A 21652-nucleotide genomic window follows, 5' to 3' on the forward strand; every position below is an offset into this window, starting at 1 on the left:
AGTAAAAACCAAGCCATGAGTTCGAGCTGGATCTACCTGGTTGAAGGTTTGAGTGGATCGATTAACAACAAAATTTCCCCTTCAAAACTCTGATGACACGGCCTCTGGAAATTGGTGCATTTCAGCTAGATATATTGGACCCCATCTTGCATAGTTCAGGTGGTCATACTGCTTGAAGTATGGCAACATCTGACTGAAGGAGTGAAGATGGAGGTCCCAGATACCATCACGCTGGGCTCGAGTGAACTGCAACAGTATTGAGACCATGTCCATGTACTGCCACCAGAAGATGAAGTTCACACCCTCAGATTTACTTTCAACAAAATCTATCAGAAGTTTACGAAACCGTTCCTGCATCAGAAATGATACCAGTTCTGGAATTCATTCGGGCTTGTCATTGTCGCACAGCGGAGCGAAAGGGGGACTATGGTTTTCCCCTCAGTCCGTGTGTCCGTCCGTCCGTGCGTGCGTGCAGGCGTGCGTGCAGGCGTGCGTGCATGCGTGCGTGCGTAAGCGAAGGACCGCATTTGAATTTGGTGTGTGGGTGCAACCCACGTCAAAATCCAAGATGGCCGCCGCCATGTATGTCTGATGCCATGTATGTCTGAACCTTGTGAGATGAATATCTTGAAAAATAAGCGAAGTACCAACTTCTAATTTGGTGTGTGGGTGTATCTCGGCATAAGGATGAAGGCTATTGAAAATTGGGTCGCCACGTCAAAATCCAAGATGGCCGCCTCCATGTATGTCTGAACCTTGTGAGCGAAATATCATATCATAGCATGTTTTCTGCGTCTTCCACTTTGTCAACTCACATCACTTAACCGACGGGGGACCTAGGCATAACGGTTGTTTGCGACTATTGTGGAAAGCTCAGCATGGCATTCCTTATCTGCTTCAGCAACAAACGAAAGGAAGTTTGGCACCAAAAGTCGCTACAGGGCTTGCAAGGTGAGTTTGTGAACCCTCATACCCTCGTTGTATGCCTTTCCTGCAAGAACAAGCTCCATTGTACCTTGCCCCAGCAGTCCACTCTCCACCCACACCTCAGATAATCCAGATCCATCCATATGGTCTCCTATAGCCTTTAGAAAGTTCATTGAGATATGAAGGCCACCAAGGCATGGAATTAACTTATCCTGGTATTCTGGAACAGACCACTTTAGTTCCATTAGTCTGCAGTGGAGTGCTTGGTCCACTGTGAGGACTGTATGCTCCTGTCCAAAATGTGAAGATATTGCCATGCATCTCTTCACAACTGTATTTAAAGTATCTAATTCATGAGCTGGAGCAAGGATTATGGGCAAGTATCCTACTGCTGTCTGCTCTGGTTCCACTGACGAGATTGATTGATTGAATACTGTCCAAGAAGGTCTTGTCTCGGAATCTGGACGACGCAGAAAGAAAGCTAGGTCTGTAGCTTCTGATCGTTTCACGGACGCATTGTCTTCTTCAGATTTCCTGAACCAGGCCTCGTCAACAGGGGCGGTGAATACTGGCTCACACATGTTTGGAGTAATATTGGCAGGATGCAGCTCCTCGAGGACATTTGGCACGATTAGAGCACATCTGGTGGATGGCTCAATAATCTGAAGAGCTGCATCTGTTGTTTGGCCCCGTTGCCAAGTGGCCATTTGGGTTGCATGGAAAGTATTTTTCCCGTCAAGCGTCTCATCCAAGATATCAATATTATCACAGGTGCAGTGGATAAATTTGTTCGCCATAATGTTCGGTGGAATGATGGCACCAGTTGCTTGATCTAAGGATTTTAGAGTGCTCTCAGCCAACGAGGTGTCTACTTGCAACAACTGCTCATATCTCAGGCAGTGTCCGGCCTTGTTAAACAGCTTCACCAGATATTTTTACCGTGTAGCTTGGTGTAGTGTACTGGCAAGGCCAACATGTTTTGGAGTCCATTTTTTACCACCACTGACACAGTAAACAAGATCCTGTGCTACACTCAGAACTCTGCTTCGGACACGTGCCTCATCGTTTTCAGCACTGTCGTCTTCTAGGGCCTCTTGACCACCAAAGATAATTCTCAATAGCATATATAAACTATCTGGAATGCATGCTATTGCCTCATCTTCACTTACAGAGAAACCTTGGTGGCCTAGGGTTGCCATCATATCCCCACGAATTTTCAGAGCTACATGTTTCAGTGATAGGAAAATGTCATCTTGAGGCTCATATTTAGGCAGTTAACATTTCCTCAATCTCCTGGATGTCGTCTTTCATTTGCAGAACTGCAGTAGGCTGATAATTTGTGGGAATCAGTATAGTTTTCCGCTCTGATGGACACCTGTCAAGAGGTTGGAAGAAGTTGAAAAGGTTACCTAGCTGTGACTGCAACTTTGCCTTGAATGTTGTGCTTCTACTGTAGTAGGACTGTTGAATCATGGTTGAAGATTCCTCAGCCAGCTCCTTATACCTTTCCCAGACATCGTCAAGGAGAAGTACATGCCCTTTGTCAGCTGCTTGATGGAGTTCCTTACATAGCCATATCATAGCAAGGTCTGTATTGGCCGATTCCTGCTTTGTTTTAGAGGTATATCTGGTGAATGCTCTTAGACAAGTCAGGTGATATTTGGCCTCAGCTGCGATTAAGTCAATCTATCCAGCCAAGCGAATGCCGACTTTCTAGTCAAGATGAGAAGCTTGAATAATTTGATCACTCATTTGCTTTGTCATTACTGAGCTCAGCCGTGCCTTCATACCAGTGGTTTGACAGAAAATGCATAGTTCCAGTTGACAGGTTGCACCCCTTTTCGCAATGAACGCATGTCACCACCTGAGACACCACTGCTACTGCAACCTCCTTCGATTGCTCCTCCTTCGAATGCTCTGCCTGAGTCCTCTGTAGGCGTTCAATTTTACTCTTGTCCGTGAAGTGAGCATTGCACATTTTGTGCCACACAAGAGTTACGGCTGCAGCAGAATCTAACACATCTTCAAGACGATCAATTAAATCTATATTCTTCGAGTCCCTTAGCTTCCTTCTGCTACATGCACCAGTCCTTACTGTACTGAGTCCATGATCACTTGCTTCACTTAGAGGAACTCTGGCTTTATGGGTTTGGCAGAATATACACAAGCTGTAATCCACAGACGAAGGCCTCTTCAAGGTAACTACTGAATCCATCGTTGCCTGCAACTAAAAATAAACATTTATTTGCCTCAAATACAGACTTGGCATTTAATATGGAATATTTTTTTTGTGGGGGTGAACTTACTTTTCAAGATGACTTAGAACCAAAAGTTCATTGGAATTATGTTGAAATTATTCTAGATTTTGTTAATGTGACCTTTAAAAGAAACAAATACCACATTTGACATTTCGAAACAAATAAATTGATCCTTGAAAGTGATGTAAACTGATATCGAACTCAATTCCTGGACAGTACTGTGTTAAACTTCTGTACGTTTTCCAGAAGTATCTCTATATTTTGCACATTAGCCAAAAAATTTTTAAACAAAAACAAAAGTTAAATTACGACTGGGATTACGGACAGTAAAATTACAGTTCAGTACTTCGTGTAACCCCCACGAGCATTCAGGAGAGCACGTACACGTTGAGGCATGCTGTTCACGAGATTTGCCAAGGTTTGGACAGGAATCGCTTGCCATGCAGTGACAATAGCCTGCTGCAATTCACGCACAGACGCTGCTGGTCCAAGTTGTCGATTTGACGTGTTAATTCTGCCCACAAGTTCTCTATCGGATTCATATCCGGGGACATGGCAGGCCACTCCATATGCTCTACACCACGGTCAGCAAGAAAGTGTGGGATCATGCGAGCACGATGAGGCCATGCATTGTCATCGTGGAAGACAAAGTTTCCTCGAAAGGCTGCACGAGCAAATGGAAGCAATGTTTCTTCCAGAATGGCCCTGTACTTGAACTGGTTCAGGTTTCCATTCAGAACAACCAGGTCAGTTTGCCCCCTGCATGAAAAGCAGCCCAAACGGTCACCCCACCACCTCCAGCTTGGACTCTTGGCACTATACAATTTTTGTTGTCGGCTTCATGCACTTGTCTGCGCACTCGGACGCGGCCATCTTGACGATAGACCAGAAATCTAGACTCGTCACTGAAGATCACGTGATTCCAGTGTCCTGGCTGCCATTGACGGTGCTCTCTGGCCCACTGCAATCGGCGCTGGCGGTGTTGTCTGGTCAGGCGTGGCTTTCTCAGGGGACGCCTGGAACGATAGCCTGCTTGAACCAGTCGTTGGTTGACTAGCCTTCTGGATACAGGCACATTTGTCAGTTGCTGCCACTCAGCCCTAAGCCGATTAGCTGACTTGGTACGGCCATTGCGGACTAACCGGTGCAGCTGGCGATCATCCCTCCTTGTGGTTTTGCGGGGACGTCCTGGCCTCGGTATTGGAGTAGGGACACCCCTCTGAGCATTTCGTTTCAGGATCTTTGACACCTGACCTTGAGTGATGCCATACTGCCGAGCAATAGCATGCTGTTTCATGCCGTAATTTCGTAAAGCCACCACTCCATGACAAACAGCATTGTCGAGTTGACGGACCATCTCCAGAGGAAGCGGCAATAACTTTTGGAGACGTGCAGCAGTTGTTTTCCACTAATACAGAACGCAACAACCCTTGTATACCCGACTGTGAAGCCAATCATCAAATGCACCTGTCCGTACATTTTGCCACGCCACCTGTGATATAATCCTGTTGTTGACTTCTTGCTGCGACAGACAATCAGTGACATGGTTCTTTTTAACAAATAAATCAGCAAAGTGTAAAAGAAACTCACCAGATTGATATACTGAGTTGAGAAAGTAAACCCAATTCAAGAAAAAAAAAATATTCCATATTAAATGCCAAGTCTGTATATACTGCAGGTATGTATTAACATTTGTATAATAAAACTGTGGGCTGCACTGGAATGAATATTAGATAGATTACCAATTAGATTAGATTACCACATAGAGCTGCATTTATATACATGATAAAAAATGCTTGTTCAAAGAAATTGTCCAAAAATGGCAATTTGGCAGCCATTTTGTTTATGCTAATTAGAAGGTCAAAAACTCAAAATTCGGCTTGGGAACCGGGTTAATCGAATTCAGCATACCCTAATTATGTTAAAAAGTGAGGTTCCCAACTTTTACCCAAAAATACACCGAGAAGCTTATACATGGCCTTTTTCCATAAATCGGTCTAGTCTATGTGGAGTATAAATTTTAAATTATTTTAAACAAATGATTGAATATCATTATCTCTAGTTCCTTCAAATCTTCATTGGTTAGCTCTTCTCTGTATTATTGCAAAAGTTGTGCGACGTTGGCTTCTTCCACCTCGTCAAAACCCGCTTTATTGGCCAAGTCGGGGATAACTTTCTTCATAGTGGGGACAACATCTTTCAATCCTTTCAAGTCATTGACACATTCAGGCCACAACTTCCTCCACACACCATTAATGCACACCTGAGTAACTTCAGCCCAGGTCCCACCGATGTTACCGATGCACAGTTTGGTGTATACAAGGCCTATACTGTACATACTCTTGATGTGCTTAAACACCAGTATTTACGGTACGGCTTATACACTGGTATTTATGGTATGGTTTGTCGTGTAGTTTACTAAAAACGAGGGAAACCATTAGTTTGGTACTAAATTAGATGTAAACCGAATTTATAACTTAAGGTGAACGACTTTAAACGAGTATGTTCTCGAATAGATCAGCGACTTCATAACAAAACAATGTTAACCAGGACGATGTTAAGCGAGGACTTACTGTGTTAAGCTAATGCCGTCTGTCTGTCCATCTGCCCCACCCTGAAACATGGAAACTCTCTTCAGAGAGAAAAAATATTAAGCGAAAGTTGCTTTAAAAAGTAAAAAATTTCAATCAGCCAAAAAAAAAAGGTCCTGGCAAGAACGCAAGGCAAGAGACCAGCTGCCTCGATCATTCCCAAATTTTCCTAAATATCTTTGCTTTTAAGAAATATGACGATTTTGGAATTTGACATTACTCTACATCTATCTATATAAAATGCTGTTCATCCATCCGTTTGTGTGTAACATTCTGCTCCACCAATCAAAGACATAATATGGATGCCATATTGGTCCTTTGCGAATGGTGGTCCATCTTCAAAGCTGTCCCACTCACAAAATTGCCATGCTTTCCCTATAACTTTCCCCTTCAGTATAAAACGACCAATGGGACTGAAAGATGATCAAAATTGAAAGGTTGTAGCCGATAATGTGTCATGGGCCTTGTGAAGCTATAGGCCTTTTGCTTCAGGCCTCTGGTAAGTGCAATTGGAATATATCCGAGCTATATAACCACGATGTACTTACTGTATTATGTATGCATACAGGCAGTGAATATGGTTTTGCTTCAAACCTGGGTTATTTTGTATTTACACTGTATATTAGCCGTCTGTGTATGACTATTTTCTCTTAAGAAGTCGTCCAGGTACCAGACCAGAAAACCCACGTCATTATAAAGGTCCTTGTCCCAGTAAATCCGGAAATCTCGCAACATTGTGAAAGAAAACCCACGTCATTATAAAGGTCCTTGTCCCAGTAAATCCGGGAATCTCGCAACATTGTGAAAGAAAACCTACGTCATTGTAAAGGTCCTTGTCTCAGTAAATCCGGGAATCTCGCAACATTGTGAAAGAAAACCTCCGTCATCATAAAGGTCCTTGTCCCAGTAAATCCGGGAATCTCGCAACATTGTGAAAGAAAACCCACGTCATTATAAAGGTCCTTGTCCCAGTAAATCCGGGAATCTCGCAACATTGTGAAAGAAAACCTCCGTCATTGTAAAGGTCCTTGTCTCAGTAAATCCGGGAATCTCACAACATTGTGAAAGAAAACCTCCGTCATCATAAAGGTCCTTGTCCCAGTAAATCCGGGAATCTCGCAACATTGTGAAAGAAAACCTCCGTCATTATAAAGGTCCTTGTCCCAGTAAATCCGGGAATCTTGCAACATTGTGAAAGAAAACCCACGTCATTATAAAGGTCCTTGTCCCAGTAAATCCGGGAATCTCGCAACATTGTGAAAGAATATCCACGTCATTATAAAGGTCCTTGTCCCAGTTAATCCAGGAATCTCGCAACATTGTGAAAGAAAACCTCCATCATCATAAAGGTCCTTGTCCCAGTAAATCCGGGAATCTTGCAACATTGTGAAAGAAAACCTCCATCATTATAAAGGTCCTTGTCCCAGTAAATCCGGGAATCTCGCAACATTGTGAAAGAAAACCTCCGTCATCATGAAGGTCCTTGTCCTAGTATATCCGGGAATCTTGCAACATTGTGAAAGAAAACCTCCGTCATTATAAAGGTCCTTGTCCCAGTAAATCCGGGAATCTCGCAACATTGTGAAAGAAAACCTCCGTCATTATAAAGGTCCTTGTCCCAGTAAATCCGGGAATCTCGCAACATTGTGAGAGAAAAACCCACGTCATTATAAAGGTCCTTGTCCCAGTAAATCCGGGAATCTCGCAACATTGTGAAAGAAAACGCACGTCATTATAAAGGTCCTTGTCCCAGTAAATCCGGGAATCTCGCAACATTGTGAAAGAAGACCTCCGTCATTATTTGCTTTTAACGATGTGTCTAAAGCAGGTCACCGAGGAACGTGCTATCATGCTTCATTTGAACGGTGGAACATCTGAGCCAGCTATGTGACATGCTGGTATTCCCACCACCCAAATGGCGATGTGAACCCGAACAGTCACCGCAATGGACCGCGAGTGTTTGTCGTTAATCATCCCCAAACTAATCTGTCCATTAAGTGACGGTTAATAACTGAAGTCTTTTGCTATCTATCAGAAAGCACTCTAACACTCAGGGACCAAGTGACTTCATGTGCTTATTGTCCCCCGTCGCTCAGCGGAGCGAAAGGGGGACTATGGCTTTCTCCTCTGTCCGTGTGTCCGTCCGTCCGTCCGTGCGTGCGGGCGTGCGTGCGTAAGTGCGTGCGTAAGCGAAGGACCGCATTCGAATTTGGTGTGTGGGTGCAACCCACGTCAAAATCCAAGATGGCCGCCGCCATGTATGTCTGATGCCATGTATGTCTGAACCTTGTAACCTGCATATCTTGAAAAATAAGCGAAGTACCAACTTCTAATTTGGTGTGTGGGTGTATCTAGGCATAAGGAAGAACGCTATTGAAAATTGGGTCGCCACGTCAAAATCCAAGATGGCCACTGCCATGTATGTCTGAACCTTGTGAGATGAATATCTTGAAAAATAAGCGAAGTACCAACTTCTAATTTGGTGTGTGGGTGTATCTCGGCACAAGGAAGAAGGCTGTTTAAAATCGGGTCGCCACGTCCAAAGCCAAGATGGCCGCCGCCATGTATGTCTGAAACTTGTGAGATGAATATCTTGAAAAAGAAGCAAAGTACCAACTTATAATTTGGTGTGTGGGTGTATCTCGGCATAAGGAAGAAAGATATTGAAAATTGGATCGCCACGTCAAAATCCAAGATGGCCGCCACCATATATATGTCTGAACCTTGTGAGCGAAATATCTTGAAAAATAAGCGAAGTACCAACTTCTAACTGGTGTGTGGGTGTATCTAGGCACAAGCAAGAATGCTGTTTAAAATTGGGTCGCCACGTCAAAATCCAAGATGGCTGCCGCCATGTATGTCTGATGCCATGTATGTCTGAACCTTGTAACCTGCATATCTTGAAAAATAAGCGAAGTACCAACTTCTAATCTGGTGTGTGGGTGTATCTAGGCATAATGAAGAATGCTATTGAAAATTGGGTCGCCACGTCAAAATCCAAGATGGCCACCGCCATGTATGTCCGACACTTGTGAGATGAATATCTTGAAAAATAAGCGAAGTACCAAATTCTAATTTGGTGTGTGGGTGTATCTCGGCATAAGGAAGAACGCTATTGAAAATTGGGTCGCCACGTTAAAATCCAAGATGGATGCCACCATATATATGGCTGACCCTTGTGAGCGAAATATCTTGAAAAATAAGCGAAGTACCAACTTCTAATCTGGTGTGTGGGTGTATCTAGGCACACGGAAGAACGCTGTTTAAAATTGGGTCGCCACGTCAAAATCCAAGATGGCCGCCGCCATGTATGTCTGAATCTTGTGAGAAGAATATCTTGAAAGATAAGCGAAGTACCAACTTCTAATTTGGTGCGTGGGTGTATCTCGGCATAAGGAAGACCGCTATTGTAAAGTGGGTCGCCACGTCAAAATCCAGGACGGCCGCCACCATATATATGTCTGAACCTTGTGAGCGAAATATCTTGAAAAATATGCGAAGTACCTTCTGGTGTGTGGGTGTATCTAGGCATAAGAAAGAACGCTATTGAAAATTGGGTCGCCACGTCAAAATCCAATATGGCCGCCTCCATGTTTGTCTGACCCTTGTGAGCGAAATATCATATCATAGCATGTTTTCTGCGTGTTCCACTTTGTCAACTCACATCACTTCCCCGACGGGGGACCTAGGCGTAACGCTTGTTAAATAAGTAAACGGGAGGGATGACAAAGGTCAGAAAAGCGTTTATTTACAAAGTTTATTCACAAAGATACACATCCCAAGTATCGGATGAACAGATTCTATTATTGTCACATGTGTTAACAACATTCTATCAAAACTACACAAATATAAGTTGTGGGCAGGAAGGGGGGGGGGTGGGCATTGAGGTGTGGTTAGGGGGGGGGGAGGTGTAGGGGATTGAAGCCTTAAGGTTGGGCAGGGTAGCTTGAGGACTCCGGGTTGGCAGGTGGCGGTGAGGTCTTGGGTTAGGCAGGAGAGGTTGATGACTTGGGGTTTGTGAGGGTGAGGTCGGGGGAGGGGAGGGGGGGAAGGGAGTTTGAAGTCTTGAAGTCACATTTTCAATTGTGTTGATGTTCCGGTGGTCCCTGCTGGATATATACAACAGGCAGTGTATTCAGTTAGCATGTTTCAGCTCTCCCACTCTTTCTGTCCCGCTATCTCTGTGGTAATAAACATTTTGTTCCTAAAAACTTGTACCTGATCATTTGAGGTACGGCATTTTGTCATTAAGCGTGACGGATTGGCTTTAAAATCTGGCAATAGGCCGATTGGGAAACGTGCATAAGGTGCCGTTCAAAAATTATGTAACACTATTTTTTTAGGGAGGTGTGTACGGGCTTGAGTAAACCTTACTAATAATTTAACACTCGACCCAAACAAAGCCAACGTCAATCTGACATAACAAAGCCGGCCAGCGTATAATCAGCAAAGGCCGATGCAGGCCTAATGTGCTATGCCCTACAGGAAACAAGATGGCAGCCATATCATTTCTCTGCACTATAGTGGGTGGAGTCAAGCGACAGATGTGGGTGTGGTCCGGCAGCTGTCCGACCAATGGGTGCACATTTAAAAAATCGACCCCCTAAAAGAATTCCCAACAATCAAATCAAATCAAATTTCGGTTTAATTGAAAAGACCCAAGTAGTCCAAGGACTGAAAGAGTTCAGTTCCATCAAAGTGAAATACAATAAAATCGGAAAAAAGGAAAAAATATATGCATATGCAAGACTGCTACAAATAAGAATCACACAACAAAATCAAACGAGATAATATATTGCAGTAAATAATTAAAACGATATGATAATCTAAAAACAAGCATTTAACAGCTGAATCATAAAAGGAACAGGAGATTGTTTGGACATCTGAGTTCTTTTTTGAGCCATACGTAGTTGTTGGATGTTTCGGAGACTGCGACCGGACATAACAAGTTGATATTGGGGGCAAAAGATGATGATGCTGTTTAGAAGAGAACAAGGATTTAACAAAGCGGATTGTAATTAATATCCGCCGATCAGAAAGTGAGACAACATCAAAAGTATTCAAAAGTTCACCATCGGGAAAGATGTTCGGAAAAGCAATCATGAGTATCGCTCTCTGCTGAAAGTTTAATACATTGGGCTTGAGCAACAGTAATGCCAGAAGACCACACAGGTGCTGCAGTAATGCCAGAAAACGACACAGGTGCTGCAGTAATGCCAGAAAACGACACAGGTGCTGCAGTAATGCCAGAAGACCACACAGGTGCTGCAAATTCAAGCATCGGAAGAATGTACATTTTATAGATCAAAAGCCGGTTATTAGCCTTAACTCCAAATTTTCTTAAATTTTCTCAAAATATAAAGTTGCCTTGAGGCATTACTAATAAGACGATGAACCTGGTGATCCCATTTAACATTATTCTGGATGACAACGCCAAGCAGTTTGAGAGAGGAGACAGTTTCTAGTGGGACATGATCAATCTCCAATTGAGTAGGAGGTGGAGAATGATGAAGAAATGAAATAAACATAAATTTACACTTACTTGGATTCAGCTTCATATCGTTATCAAGACACCATTCGGTGAGAGAATCAAGATGAGGTTTTAATGTGAACTATGTGACATTGATACAACATCGATAAGGCTAAGATCATCAACATATTTGCAGAGGCTAATTCCTTACTCCCTCTATAATTAGTACACCGCTTCTCATCGAGTCATCCATGAACCATCGCTTCAATCCAGGAACTTTGCAGTCACGACAAAGGGATTGCAGTGTTCCGATTATATTTAATATGTTATTATTATTAACGGTATTATTATTATTACGAAGACGATGTTACTATATTAAGAAACCTGGGCTAATTTGTCCGAAGCGGCCTGAAGGTGAGGGATAAAGGCATGAAGCCTAACACCTACTTATTGTGTCGTTGGAAGACCCATAACACCTATGCTTTTGATATTTCATGATCAATTTCACAATGTGTTTGTTTGTGTTTCACACTGAATGAAAACCGTAAAGGTAGAGCATGGCGATTGTGATATATGACAGGTTCGACGATATGTTCGGCCTGAACGAAATTGGAATCAAAATGGCGGAGTGTGGAGTCAGGTACGCCATAATGACATCACAGACATAATCGCATCACATCACCCCTGCCACGTGACCAGATGCTCAGCTCTGATTGGTATACATTTGTGAGGGACATACATACAGACAGACAAACACTGTTCTAGAAGGCTTTTCCTTATGGGCTACGCCATAAAAATGTTCTACAACATGAAAATGGGATATTTTCAATCAAAGATGGTTTCATACTGATGTTGATAAACCCACAAATGCGAATTTAATTAAAATGTTAAATAACCAAAGTTAACCTTAAATAAGGTTCTAAACTTTAAATAACCTTAAATATATAAATAACCTTAAATAAGGTTCTAAAGTTGATAAAATATAGAGCTCTATTAGAGACTCAGAGAGGATCTTATTGGTTTCCTGTTATGAATTGTTTTTACCAACACAAGAGTATCCAAAAATCCAGATGAATATAAAATGTTACAGGTTTGTGGAATTTTTTTTCAAATGTTACCTGAACAGGTTTGTGGAATTATTTTGCTACTACGGCATGCTTCTGCTCACCACGGAGCTGATGAAAATGGACAACAGCTGTGGAGGTACAATGCACGTGTTTCTGTTCATCACTCTTTCCCTCGTTTTCACCACCATCAGTGGTCTTATTTCCTGTTCATATCATTGTTCCATTTCCCTTCATAACATAGCAGAAGAAGGGTGGGTGTAGAAAGGAAAGCTCACATGTACGAGACAAAAATCATACCATAGTTAAACTACAGAAACTATAAACTACTCCAGTTTGCTGTAGTCATACTTAATTTACCATCATTGTATTGTGGTGTGGGATTGTTGTCCCGACTGTGGGAGACTATTGTTAACTGCAGTTGACTGCATGCAGTAAGAATGCATAGTGTCTATAATCTATATATATATAAAACACAGTTTGTGTGTGTGTGTGTGTGTGTGTGTGTGTGTGTAATGTTACCGATAGACTCTTAAACGGAGAGGCTTTCGTGCTTGATATTTGACATAGACATGGCCATTGAGCCTGGGACGAACATGGCCGAACTCAAAATATTTGACGATCCATATTTTTTATTCATATTTACCTCAGCGCATTTCAGCGAAGTACCCGCTAATCTCAGCCGGTTCCAGAGCAGCTCGCTGATTCGCTCAGAGCGATCACGTGATGTTCCATTACCGCCGCCAGACTGATTCGCTCAGAGCGATCACGTGATGTTCCATCCCGTCACACGTCACACGTTTTTTCACCTTTTATGCGATCGTGTTTTGTATCGATTTTGTGCGATATGAATTAAATGTCTTTGAAACAGCTGTGAAACGTCTTTCCACAACCCTTCCGTAACCGATTGGAGCAGATTATTGCCGCACAAAACGAGATCCGCGAACGAGTTGGTCGAGTCGTGCTGACCAAGATGGCGACACGGCGGCTTCACTTTTCACGGAGTATGAGCGTTCTATATATTTTCAATTCAGTGCGCCCGTGATTTGTGGCATAGACATGACCATTGGGCCTTCACGGCGTAATTTATGCGAGGCTTTTGTCCGAGTGAGCTTGAGTCGAGAGGGCGAATGTACGGGTTGGGAATGTACGGGTCTCCCTTCCCCCGCCCTCCCTTCCCCCGCCCGGCAACGCCGGTACTGGAGGACGTCACAGGATCGGTGAGTCTCCAAAATCCGCTTCGTGCTGTTGCGAATATGCAGGACTATGTCGATTGTTGTGCTGCTCTCCGACCATGAGAACTGCAATGTCATTATTGACTGGCCATCCCCTTCCCTCCCCCTTCCCCCTCCCCCCTCCGTCCCCCCTTCCCTTCCCCCCTCCACCCTACCCCCTCCACCCTACCCCTCCCCTTCTCCCCTCCCCTCCCCTTCTCCCCTCCCCCTCCCTTTTCCCCCTCCCCCTCCATTTTCTCCCTCCCCCTCCCCCTCCCTTTTCCCCCTCCCCCCTCCCCCTCCCCCTCCCTTTCCCCCTCCCCCTCCCTTTCCCCCTCCCCCTCCCTTAGCCCCTCCCCCTCCCCCTCCCCCTACCCCCTCCCCCCTCCCCCCTCCCCCCCCGTTCCCCTCCCCCCCCGTTCCCCTCCCCTCCCCCGCCCAGCAATGCCGGGTACTTCTGCCGGGTTCTCCCCCTCCCCCTCCCCCCTCCCCATTCCTCCTCCCCCACCCCGTCCCCCTCCCACCCCCTCCCCCATCCCATCCCTCACCCTCCCATCCCTCACCCTCCCCATCCCCCCCTCCCCCCTCCCCCTTCCCCCCTCCGGCCCTTCCCCCTTCCCCTCTCCCTCCTCCCCTCCTCCCCTCCCCCCTCTCCCTCCTCCCACCCCCTCCCATCGCTCACCCTCCCTATCCCCCCCTCTTCTCCCCCCTCCCCCTCCCACTCTTCTCCCCTCCTCCCCGTTCCCCCCCCCTCCCCTCCCCCCCGTTCCCCTCCCCCCCGCTCCCCTCCCCTCCCCTCCTCTCCTCCCCGTTCCCCTCCCCTCCCCTCCCCCCCGTTCCCCTCCCCTCCCCTCCCCTCCCCCGCCCAGCAATGCCGGGTACTTCTGCTAGTATCTTATATATAAAGGTCAGTTTGTGTCTGTGCCTCAAGCGCTGCCCATTCTATGGGCCACGCTCTCTGTTCCAGCATCACAAGCACCGCCCATCAACCAGGCACCCCATCATTAAATAATAAAGTGAGTGAGTGGACGTGTGGATATTTGGAAAGATGAGTGTTTCCTGACAAGAATAATCTCAGTGACGTGTTTGTGGGATCTCGGATTTTGTATTTTATTAATGTTTAAACATTACCCGTGCTTTGAGGCCTAACAAAGCTAAGGACGAGTCTGGAGTGAGGGGCGGGGTAGGGGGAGGGAAGGGTTGTGGTGGGAAAAGGGAGGGAAAGAGTGGGGAAAGGGACCTGGCATTGCCCAGCAACACTGGGCAGTGGGCACCTTTGCTTGTCCTTACTATAATTAATGGACCGGGTGTGTGTTTGTTTGTTTGTTTGTCGCACTACTTCCTCTAAAGATCTGGGCCGATTACATCCACACTTGCTACATTGGATCAGCATGAACCCAATTATTGCATAGGGGTTTTTTATCTTTCCTGATTTTCCTTTCCTGTTTTTATCTTTCCTGAGAGGGGGAGGTGGTGGTAGGGGGTGTTTGGGAGTGGAGGTAGGGGGACTCACGTTCTCTATATGTGTGTATCGTCTAGCGGCTGCCGCTCCAGGTGGTCCAATGAAATACTTTGGCATTAAAAAACGAACACACAATTATTGTTGATGCAATTTATTTAAGTGGAATTGTGTGACAGATGAGGTACAAATCTCTGACAGAGATAAATGCTGAGTAATTGTATATGTCCATTTCATTGTGCCCTAATCACATAATGCTGCGTTCTAGCAAATGTTTTCACATAGAGATCCAACGTAGAAGGAACTTTCTCAATACTTGGTATGTCCAGCTCTGGCAGCAATCACTGCATTGATGCCCATTACTGTTTGCAATACTCTGGACTGTTTTTGCAGCTCTCTGGGCTGTTTTTGCAGTACTCTGGGCTGTTTAGCAGTACTCTGTGCTGTTTTTGCAGTACTTTGGACTGTTTTTGCAGTGCTCTGGACTGTTTTTGCAGCGCTCTGGACTGTTTTTGCAGCGCTCTGGACTTTTCACAGCGCTCTGGACTGTTTTCGCAGTGCTCTGGACTGTTTTCGCAGCGCTCTGGACTGTTTTTGCAGCGCTCTGGACTGTTTTCGCAGTGCTCTGGACTGTTTTTGCAGCACTCTGGACTGTTTTCACGGCGCTCTGGACTGTTTTCGCAGCACTCTGGACTGTTTTCACGGCGCTCTGAACTGTTTTCGCGGTGCTCTGGACTGTTTTCGCGGCGCTCTGGACTGTTTTTGCGGCGCTCTGGACTGTTTTGCAGCGCTCTGGACTGGTTTCCCAGCGCTCTGGACTGTTTTCACAGCGCTCTGGACTGTTTTCCCAGTGCTCTGGACTGTTTTCGCAGCGCTCTGGACTGTTTTCGCAGCGCTATGGACTGTTTTCGCGGCGCTCTGGACTGTTTTCGCGGCGCTCTGGACTGTTTTCGCGGTGCTCTGAACTGTTTTCGCGGCGCTCTGGACTGTTTTCGCGGCGCTCTGGACTGTTTTCGCAGCGCTCTGGACTGTTTTCGCAGCGCTCTGGACTGTTTTCCCAGCGCTCTGGACTGTTTTCGCAGCGCTCTGGACTGTTTTCGCAGCGCTCTGGACTGTTTTCGCAGCGCTCTGGACTGTTTTCGCAGCGCTCTGGACTGTTTTCGCAGCGCTCTGGACTGTTTTCGCAGCGCTCTGGACTGTTTTCACGGCGCTCTGGACTGTTTTCGCAGCGCTCTGGACTGTTTTCACGGCGCTCTGGACTGTTTTCGCAGCGCTCTGGACTGTTTTCACGGCGCTCTGGACTGTTTTCGCAGCTCTCTGGACTGTTTTCGCAGCGCTCTGGACTGTTTTCGCAGCGCTCTGGACTGTTTTCGCAGCGCTCTGGACTGTTTTCGCAGCGCTCTGGACTGTTTTCGCAGCGCTCTGGACTGTTTTCGCAGCGCTCTGGACTGTTTTTGAAGTACTCTTGGCTACTTGAAACCGATTACGTGGATGGGTCATGCAAATGTATCCGTAATGAGCAGGAATATTTATCTTGGGATGTCCAGTTCTCACCATCTGTTGTTTATGCAGTGGATTAATATTGTCTTCAGTGGTCATAAACAGTTCCTCTCCAAAGAGCCTTGCGTCTTGGCTAATGGAAGACACTGTTTGAAGGTGTCCAATGATTTGATTCCCCTCATTTTCTGACATACGGTGGCATTGTAATGGATTGCTGAATAATATAATTGGTGTGTTTTTTGTTTTACCCACATGCTGGTGTCTCATGAAAGCAAATTCACTCAGAATGCCTCGGGTAACCTTTAAAAACCTCGGTGTACGAGTTATCCTTGCTGAATGATTATTGCATGAAGCAATTATGTTCTGTGGAGACTTGCAATCAGGTGTTCTGTACATCCCTCGTGCCAAAACATCCTTTGGAATGAGTGTTGGAACAATCTTCAACAATTGCATTACAAATTCTATATGTTCATATTTTTTGTGGCAGAGAGCATTTACAGACTTGGCATTTAATATGGAATTTTTTTTTTCCTTGACTTGGGTTTACTTTCTGAACTCGGTATATTAATCTGGTGAGTTTCTTTTACGCTTCGGTGATTTCTTTGTTAAAAGAACCATGTCGCTGATTGTCTGTCGCAGCAAGAAGTCAATAACAGGATTATATCACAGGTGGCGTGACAAAATGTACAGACAGGTACATTTGACGATTGGCTTCACAATCGGGTATTATAAGGGTTGTTGCGTTCTGTATTAGTGGAAAACAACTGCTGCACGTCTACAAAAGTTATTGCCGCTTCCCCTGGAGATGGTCCGTCAACTCGACAATGCTGTTTGTCATTTAGTGGTGGCTTTACGAAATTCCGGCATGAAACAGCGTGCTATTGCTTGGCAGTATGGCATTACTCAAGGTCAGGTGTCAAATATCCTGAAACGAAATGCTCAGAGGGGTGTCCCTCCTCCAATACCGAGGCCAGGACGTTCCCGCAGAACCACAAGGAGGGATGATCGCCAGCTGCACCGGTTAGTCCGCAATGGCCATACCAAGTCAGCTAATCAGCTTGGGGCTGAGTGGCAGCAACTGACAAATGTGCCTGTATCCAGAAGGCTAGTCAACCAACGACTGGTTCAAGCAGGCTATCGTGCCAGGCGTCCCTTGAGAAAGCCACGTCTGACCAGACAACACCGCCAGCGCCGATTTCAGTGGGCCAGAGAGCACCGTCAATGGCACCCAGGACACTGGAATCACGTGATCTTCAGTGATGAGTCTAGATTTCTGGTCTATCGTCAAGATGGCCGCGTCCGAGTGCACAGAGAAGTGCATGAAGCCTACAACGAAGATTGTATAGTGCCAAGAGTCCAAGCTGGAGGTGGTGGGGTGACCGTTTGGGCTGCTTTTCATGCAGGGGGCAAAACTGACCTGGTTGTTCTGAATGGAAACCTGAACCAGTTCAAGCACAGGGCCATTCTGGAAGAAACATTGCTTCCATTTGTTCGTGCAGCCTTTCGAGGAAACTTTGTCTTCCAAGATGACAATGCACGGCCTCATCGTGCTCGCATGATCCAACACTTTCTTGCTCACCGTGGTGTAGAGCATATGGAGTGGCCTGCCATGTCCCCGGATATGAATCCGATAGAGAACTTGTGGGCAGAATTAACGCATCAAATCGACAACTTGGACCAGCAGCCTGCCTCTGTTCATGAATTGCAGCAGGCTATTGTAACTGCATAGCAAGCGATTCATGTCCAAACCTTGGCAAATCTCGTGAACAGCATGCCTCAACGTGTACGTGCTCTCCTGAATGCTCGTGGGGGTTACACGAAGTACTGAACTGTAATTTTACTGTCCGTAATCCCAGTCGTAATTTAACTTTTGTTTTTGTTAAAAAAAGTTTTTGGCTAATGTGCAAAATAAAGAGATACTTCTGGAAAACGCACAGAAGTTTAACACAGTACTGTCCATGAATTGAGTTCGATATCAGTTTACATCACTTTCAAGGATCAATTTATTTGCTTCGAAATGTCAAATGTGGTTTTTTGTTTCTTTTAAAGGTCACATTAACAAAATCTAGAATAATTTCAACATAATTCCAATGAACTTTTGGTTCTAAGTCATCTTGAAAAGTAAGTTCACCCCCACAAAAAAAATATTCCATATAAAATGCCAAGTCTGTATAAGAAGTAAGATGGAGTGAGGGAGAGAAAACAGATAAGAAAAACCAGTCATCACTTTCTTTGCTCTGAACATTGCTCTGCAGGATTGCTTTGTAAATCATTATGCCTTATCTCTTACAAATTTAAATACGTTTGTACTTCACCTGCTTGCCAGTTAATTGATTAAAGAACCTTTAATCTTTGTGATATTTGGGGGCTCCAACGGATTGGATATTCCCACCAGTGGTGTCGAGTGCAGTACAAACTCCACCTTCAAGTTTCTGTCTTCCCCCACCTATTCCTCTTTTCCTTGCCTATTGAACCAACTTCCACATTCTCTTCAAGCTCATTCTTCCCACCGGGTCTTCAAGACAGCTTTTCACCACCATCTCAGATCATCCACCATCCAAAACCATGATCTTTTCTCCACCCGTTAAACCACCTGCAATCCCTCCCCCTCCGAATCTTGATCTTGATCCATATCAATCTTGTCCACTCCTTGCGTTCTTCCCTACCCCTCATCGTGACTTTCATCCCTTGTTTGTCTGTCCCCATCTATTTCTCCATCGGTCCTGCTGATGGATTTTCCCCCTTCTCTTTCTGCTGTTCCTTTTGTTTTACTGCGTCATGATCTGGTCTGTGTTCTGGCTCTTCCACGAGCCTTGACTCTGTATCTAAAAAAAGAAAACTGTATGTGGATCCCCTCTTTGCCACCGACCCCACCCCAACCCCCCACCACATCCAACTCTCTGTCCTCCCCTCCCCCTTTCTTCTTCAAGTCCTCAACTTCACCCCCAGACTCCAAATCCACAACCACCTCCCAGTCCTAACTGCCCAACCCCCCTCCCATCTCCACGTCCTCAATCCCCCTTTCTGAACCCAAGTTTAGTTTCAAACCCCAAGTCCTTAACCCCACCCGACCAACGCCTCACCCTCCCTCTCCCAGCTCTGTCCTCCCCTCTACCCTGCCTTTCCATTCTTGACAACGTTACTGTTCCCTTCTGTTAGGAAAATTTCAAAAGTAAATAAGAAAACGTTCAATTCACAATCTCGAGAGATGACGGGATGTCGCGATTTTTCAGTAAAATTTGGGATAAGTAAGTGAATTGATAAGAAAAACACATGAGGTCATTCATAATGGCAAAACTAACAACCCTAACAACAACCACACTCAGCATGGTTGACTTCTCCAGACTTTCGTTTTCTGCACTATGTCCAAAGTATGACAGTTTCTGTTTTTGCATCATTACTTCTCATGTACATTCTGGTCTCATTTCTCCGTGTGCACGAAGCCAAAAGCAGATTTAAGCAATTGGTTCACTTTTCTGTGTGTCTGTCTGTGTACAGATATCAGTCTATGATCAAGGAGCTATTACATTCCAATTGAGTGTTATATTTTGAACACTGTCGAACATGAATCGGGAACACAAATCTTAGCAGTACTTTAGCTCTGAAATTGGCAAATTGTATGGAATCTCATCCTGATCGTGCATGTGCACAGAGTAAGGTAATTGTTTTAGTCTGTCTGCCTGTCTGCCAGTCAAACAAAACTGAAAATCATTCCAAACAGGAAACGTTCTCTTTCAGGGATGTCATAAAAGATGCAAACAACAGCTGAAAAAAAAACTTTTTCCCAAAAAAGATTTTTTTTCTGCAGTCAATAAAACCTAAAAGGGTTGGCGTCAGGAAGGGCATCCGGCCATAAAAACATTGCCTCAAAAAGAGAACCATGACAATTACGACTACATCGGGCTCCGCTTCCGGTCCGGTCTGAAGAGGACGCAGGCGTCACATGCTCGCCGCTTCTTCGACTGGGCCACTGTCTGTGGCTTGCTTTTTTGGTGGTCGTGCGGATTTTTTGGCCATTGAGTCTGCCCTCCGCATAGTCCCGGCTCTGCTCCCTGCTTCACCTACCCGGCTCCTTCGCCTGCTCGCTGTTTCCTCGGACACGCTCTCGTGGGTTGGGACCATTGTTTCACCTCCTCAACCTTGGCCTCGTGCTCGCCTCTCCGCTCCTGCCTGGCATGGCTCTGCGGTACTCCGCCGCAAGGCTCCTTCTGCTCAATACCCGCTCCACCCCATCATGCATCTCTGCCATCAAATCAAATGGACTCCTCCGACGACCCAGGTACATTCACCGTGGCTCCGGTCGTAAGTTTGTATATGTACAATCAGGTCACTCCATCCCCGTCCTCTGGTCGGCTCAGCGCACTCCCACTCATCGTCCCAGCGCACCTAGTCACGGCAACGCACAAAATCGCACCTCCTGCCTGCGAACCCTGGCTAAATCACCTGAATTCATCCCCGCTGTTCAGAACAACATCAGGCTCACCCTGTTCAACACCCGGTCCCTCAACAACAAATGCCTCATCCTGAACGAATACATCCTGGATAACAAACTGGACTTTCTCTGTCTCACCGAAACCTGGCAACAACCACTGGACTACTACACGCTCAACCTCACCACACCCAATGGATATTCCTACGTCAATAAACCACGCTCGGAGGGCCGAGGTGGTGGAATTGCCATTATCCACCGTCAAGACATCAGGACCAGCCTCATCCCCATCGCCTCATCCTCATCCTTTGAACACCTGGCTTTTAAACTCTCTGGTCGCACGCAGTCAGTCATGGCTGTCGTCTACCGCCCTCCAAAACCACACCCATTATTCCTGTCTGACTTCTACTACTTTCTGACCCAGCTATGTTCCCTCTCCCCCTCAATCCTCCTCCTTGGTGATTTCAATATCCACATGGACTCCACTGACTCCACAATAACCACTGACTTCACTGATTTACTCACCTGCTTTAACCTCACTCAACATGTCAACTTTCCTACGCATATCCGTGGTCACATTTTGGACCTTGTCTGCTCCACTGGATTAATTTTGCACCATCTCTCTGGCTCCGACCTCACCCTCTCTGACCACTTAGCCATCACTATGACCATCAACATCCCCACCCCAACACCAAGACATTATCGCACTATCAACTTCCGTAAGCTAAACGCTCTTTCAC

The 21652-nt window shown here is 45.6% G+C and overlaps 1 protein-coding gene across 10 annotated transcripts in view; it reads left to right on the plus strand.

Annotated features, from left to right (window-relative positions):
* Window positions 1-21652, plus strand: part of LOC137414398 (synaptic vesicle 2-related protein) — a 314148-nt gene that overhangs the window by 151321 nt on the left and 141175 nt on the right. For all 10 annotated transcript variants that reach the window (XM_078780584.1, XM_078780583.1, XM_078780582.1 and 7 more), the window contains one exon: window positions 12373-12449. In XM_078780584.1, the coding sequence (XP_078636710.1) occupies window positions 12373-12449 (77 nt within the window). The remainder of the gene's footprint in view (window positions 1-12372; window positions 12450-21652) is intronic.

Source organism: Myxine glutinosa, chromosome 6 (genome assembly GCF_964187855.1).
Source record: "Myxine glutinosa chromosome 6, kmMyxGlut1.1, whole genome shotgun sequence".
NCBI lineage: Eukaryota > Metazoa > Chordata > Myxini > Myxiniformes > Myxinidae > Myxine > Myxine glutinosa.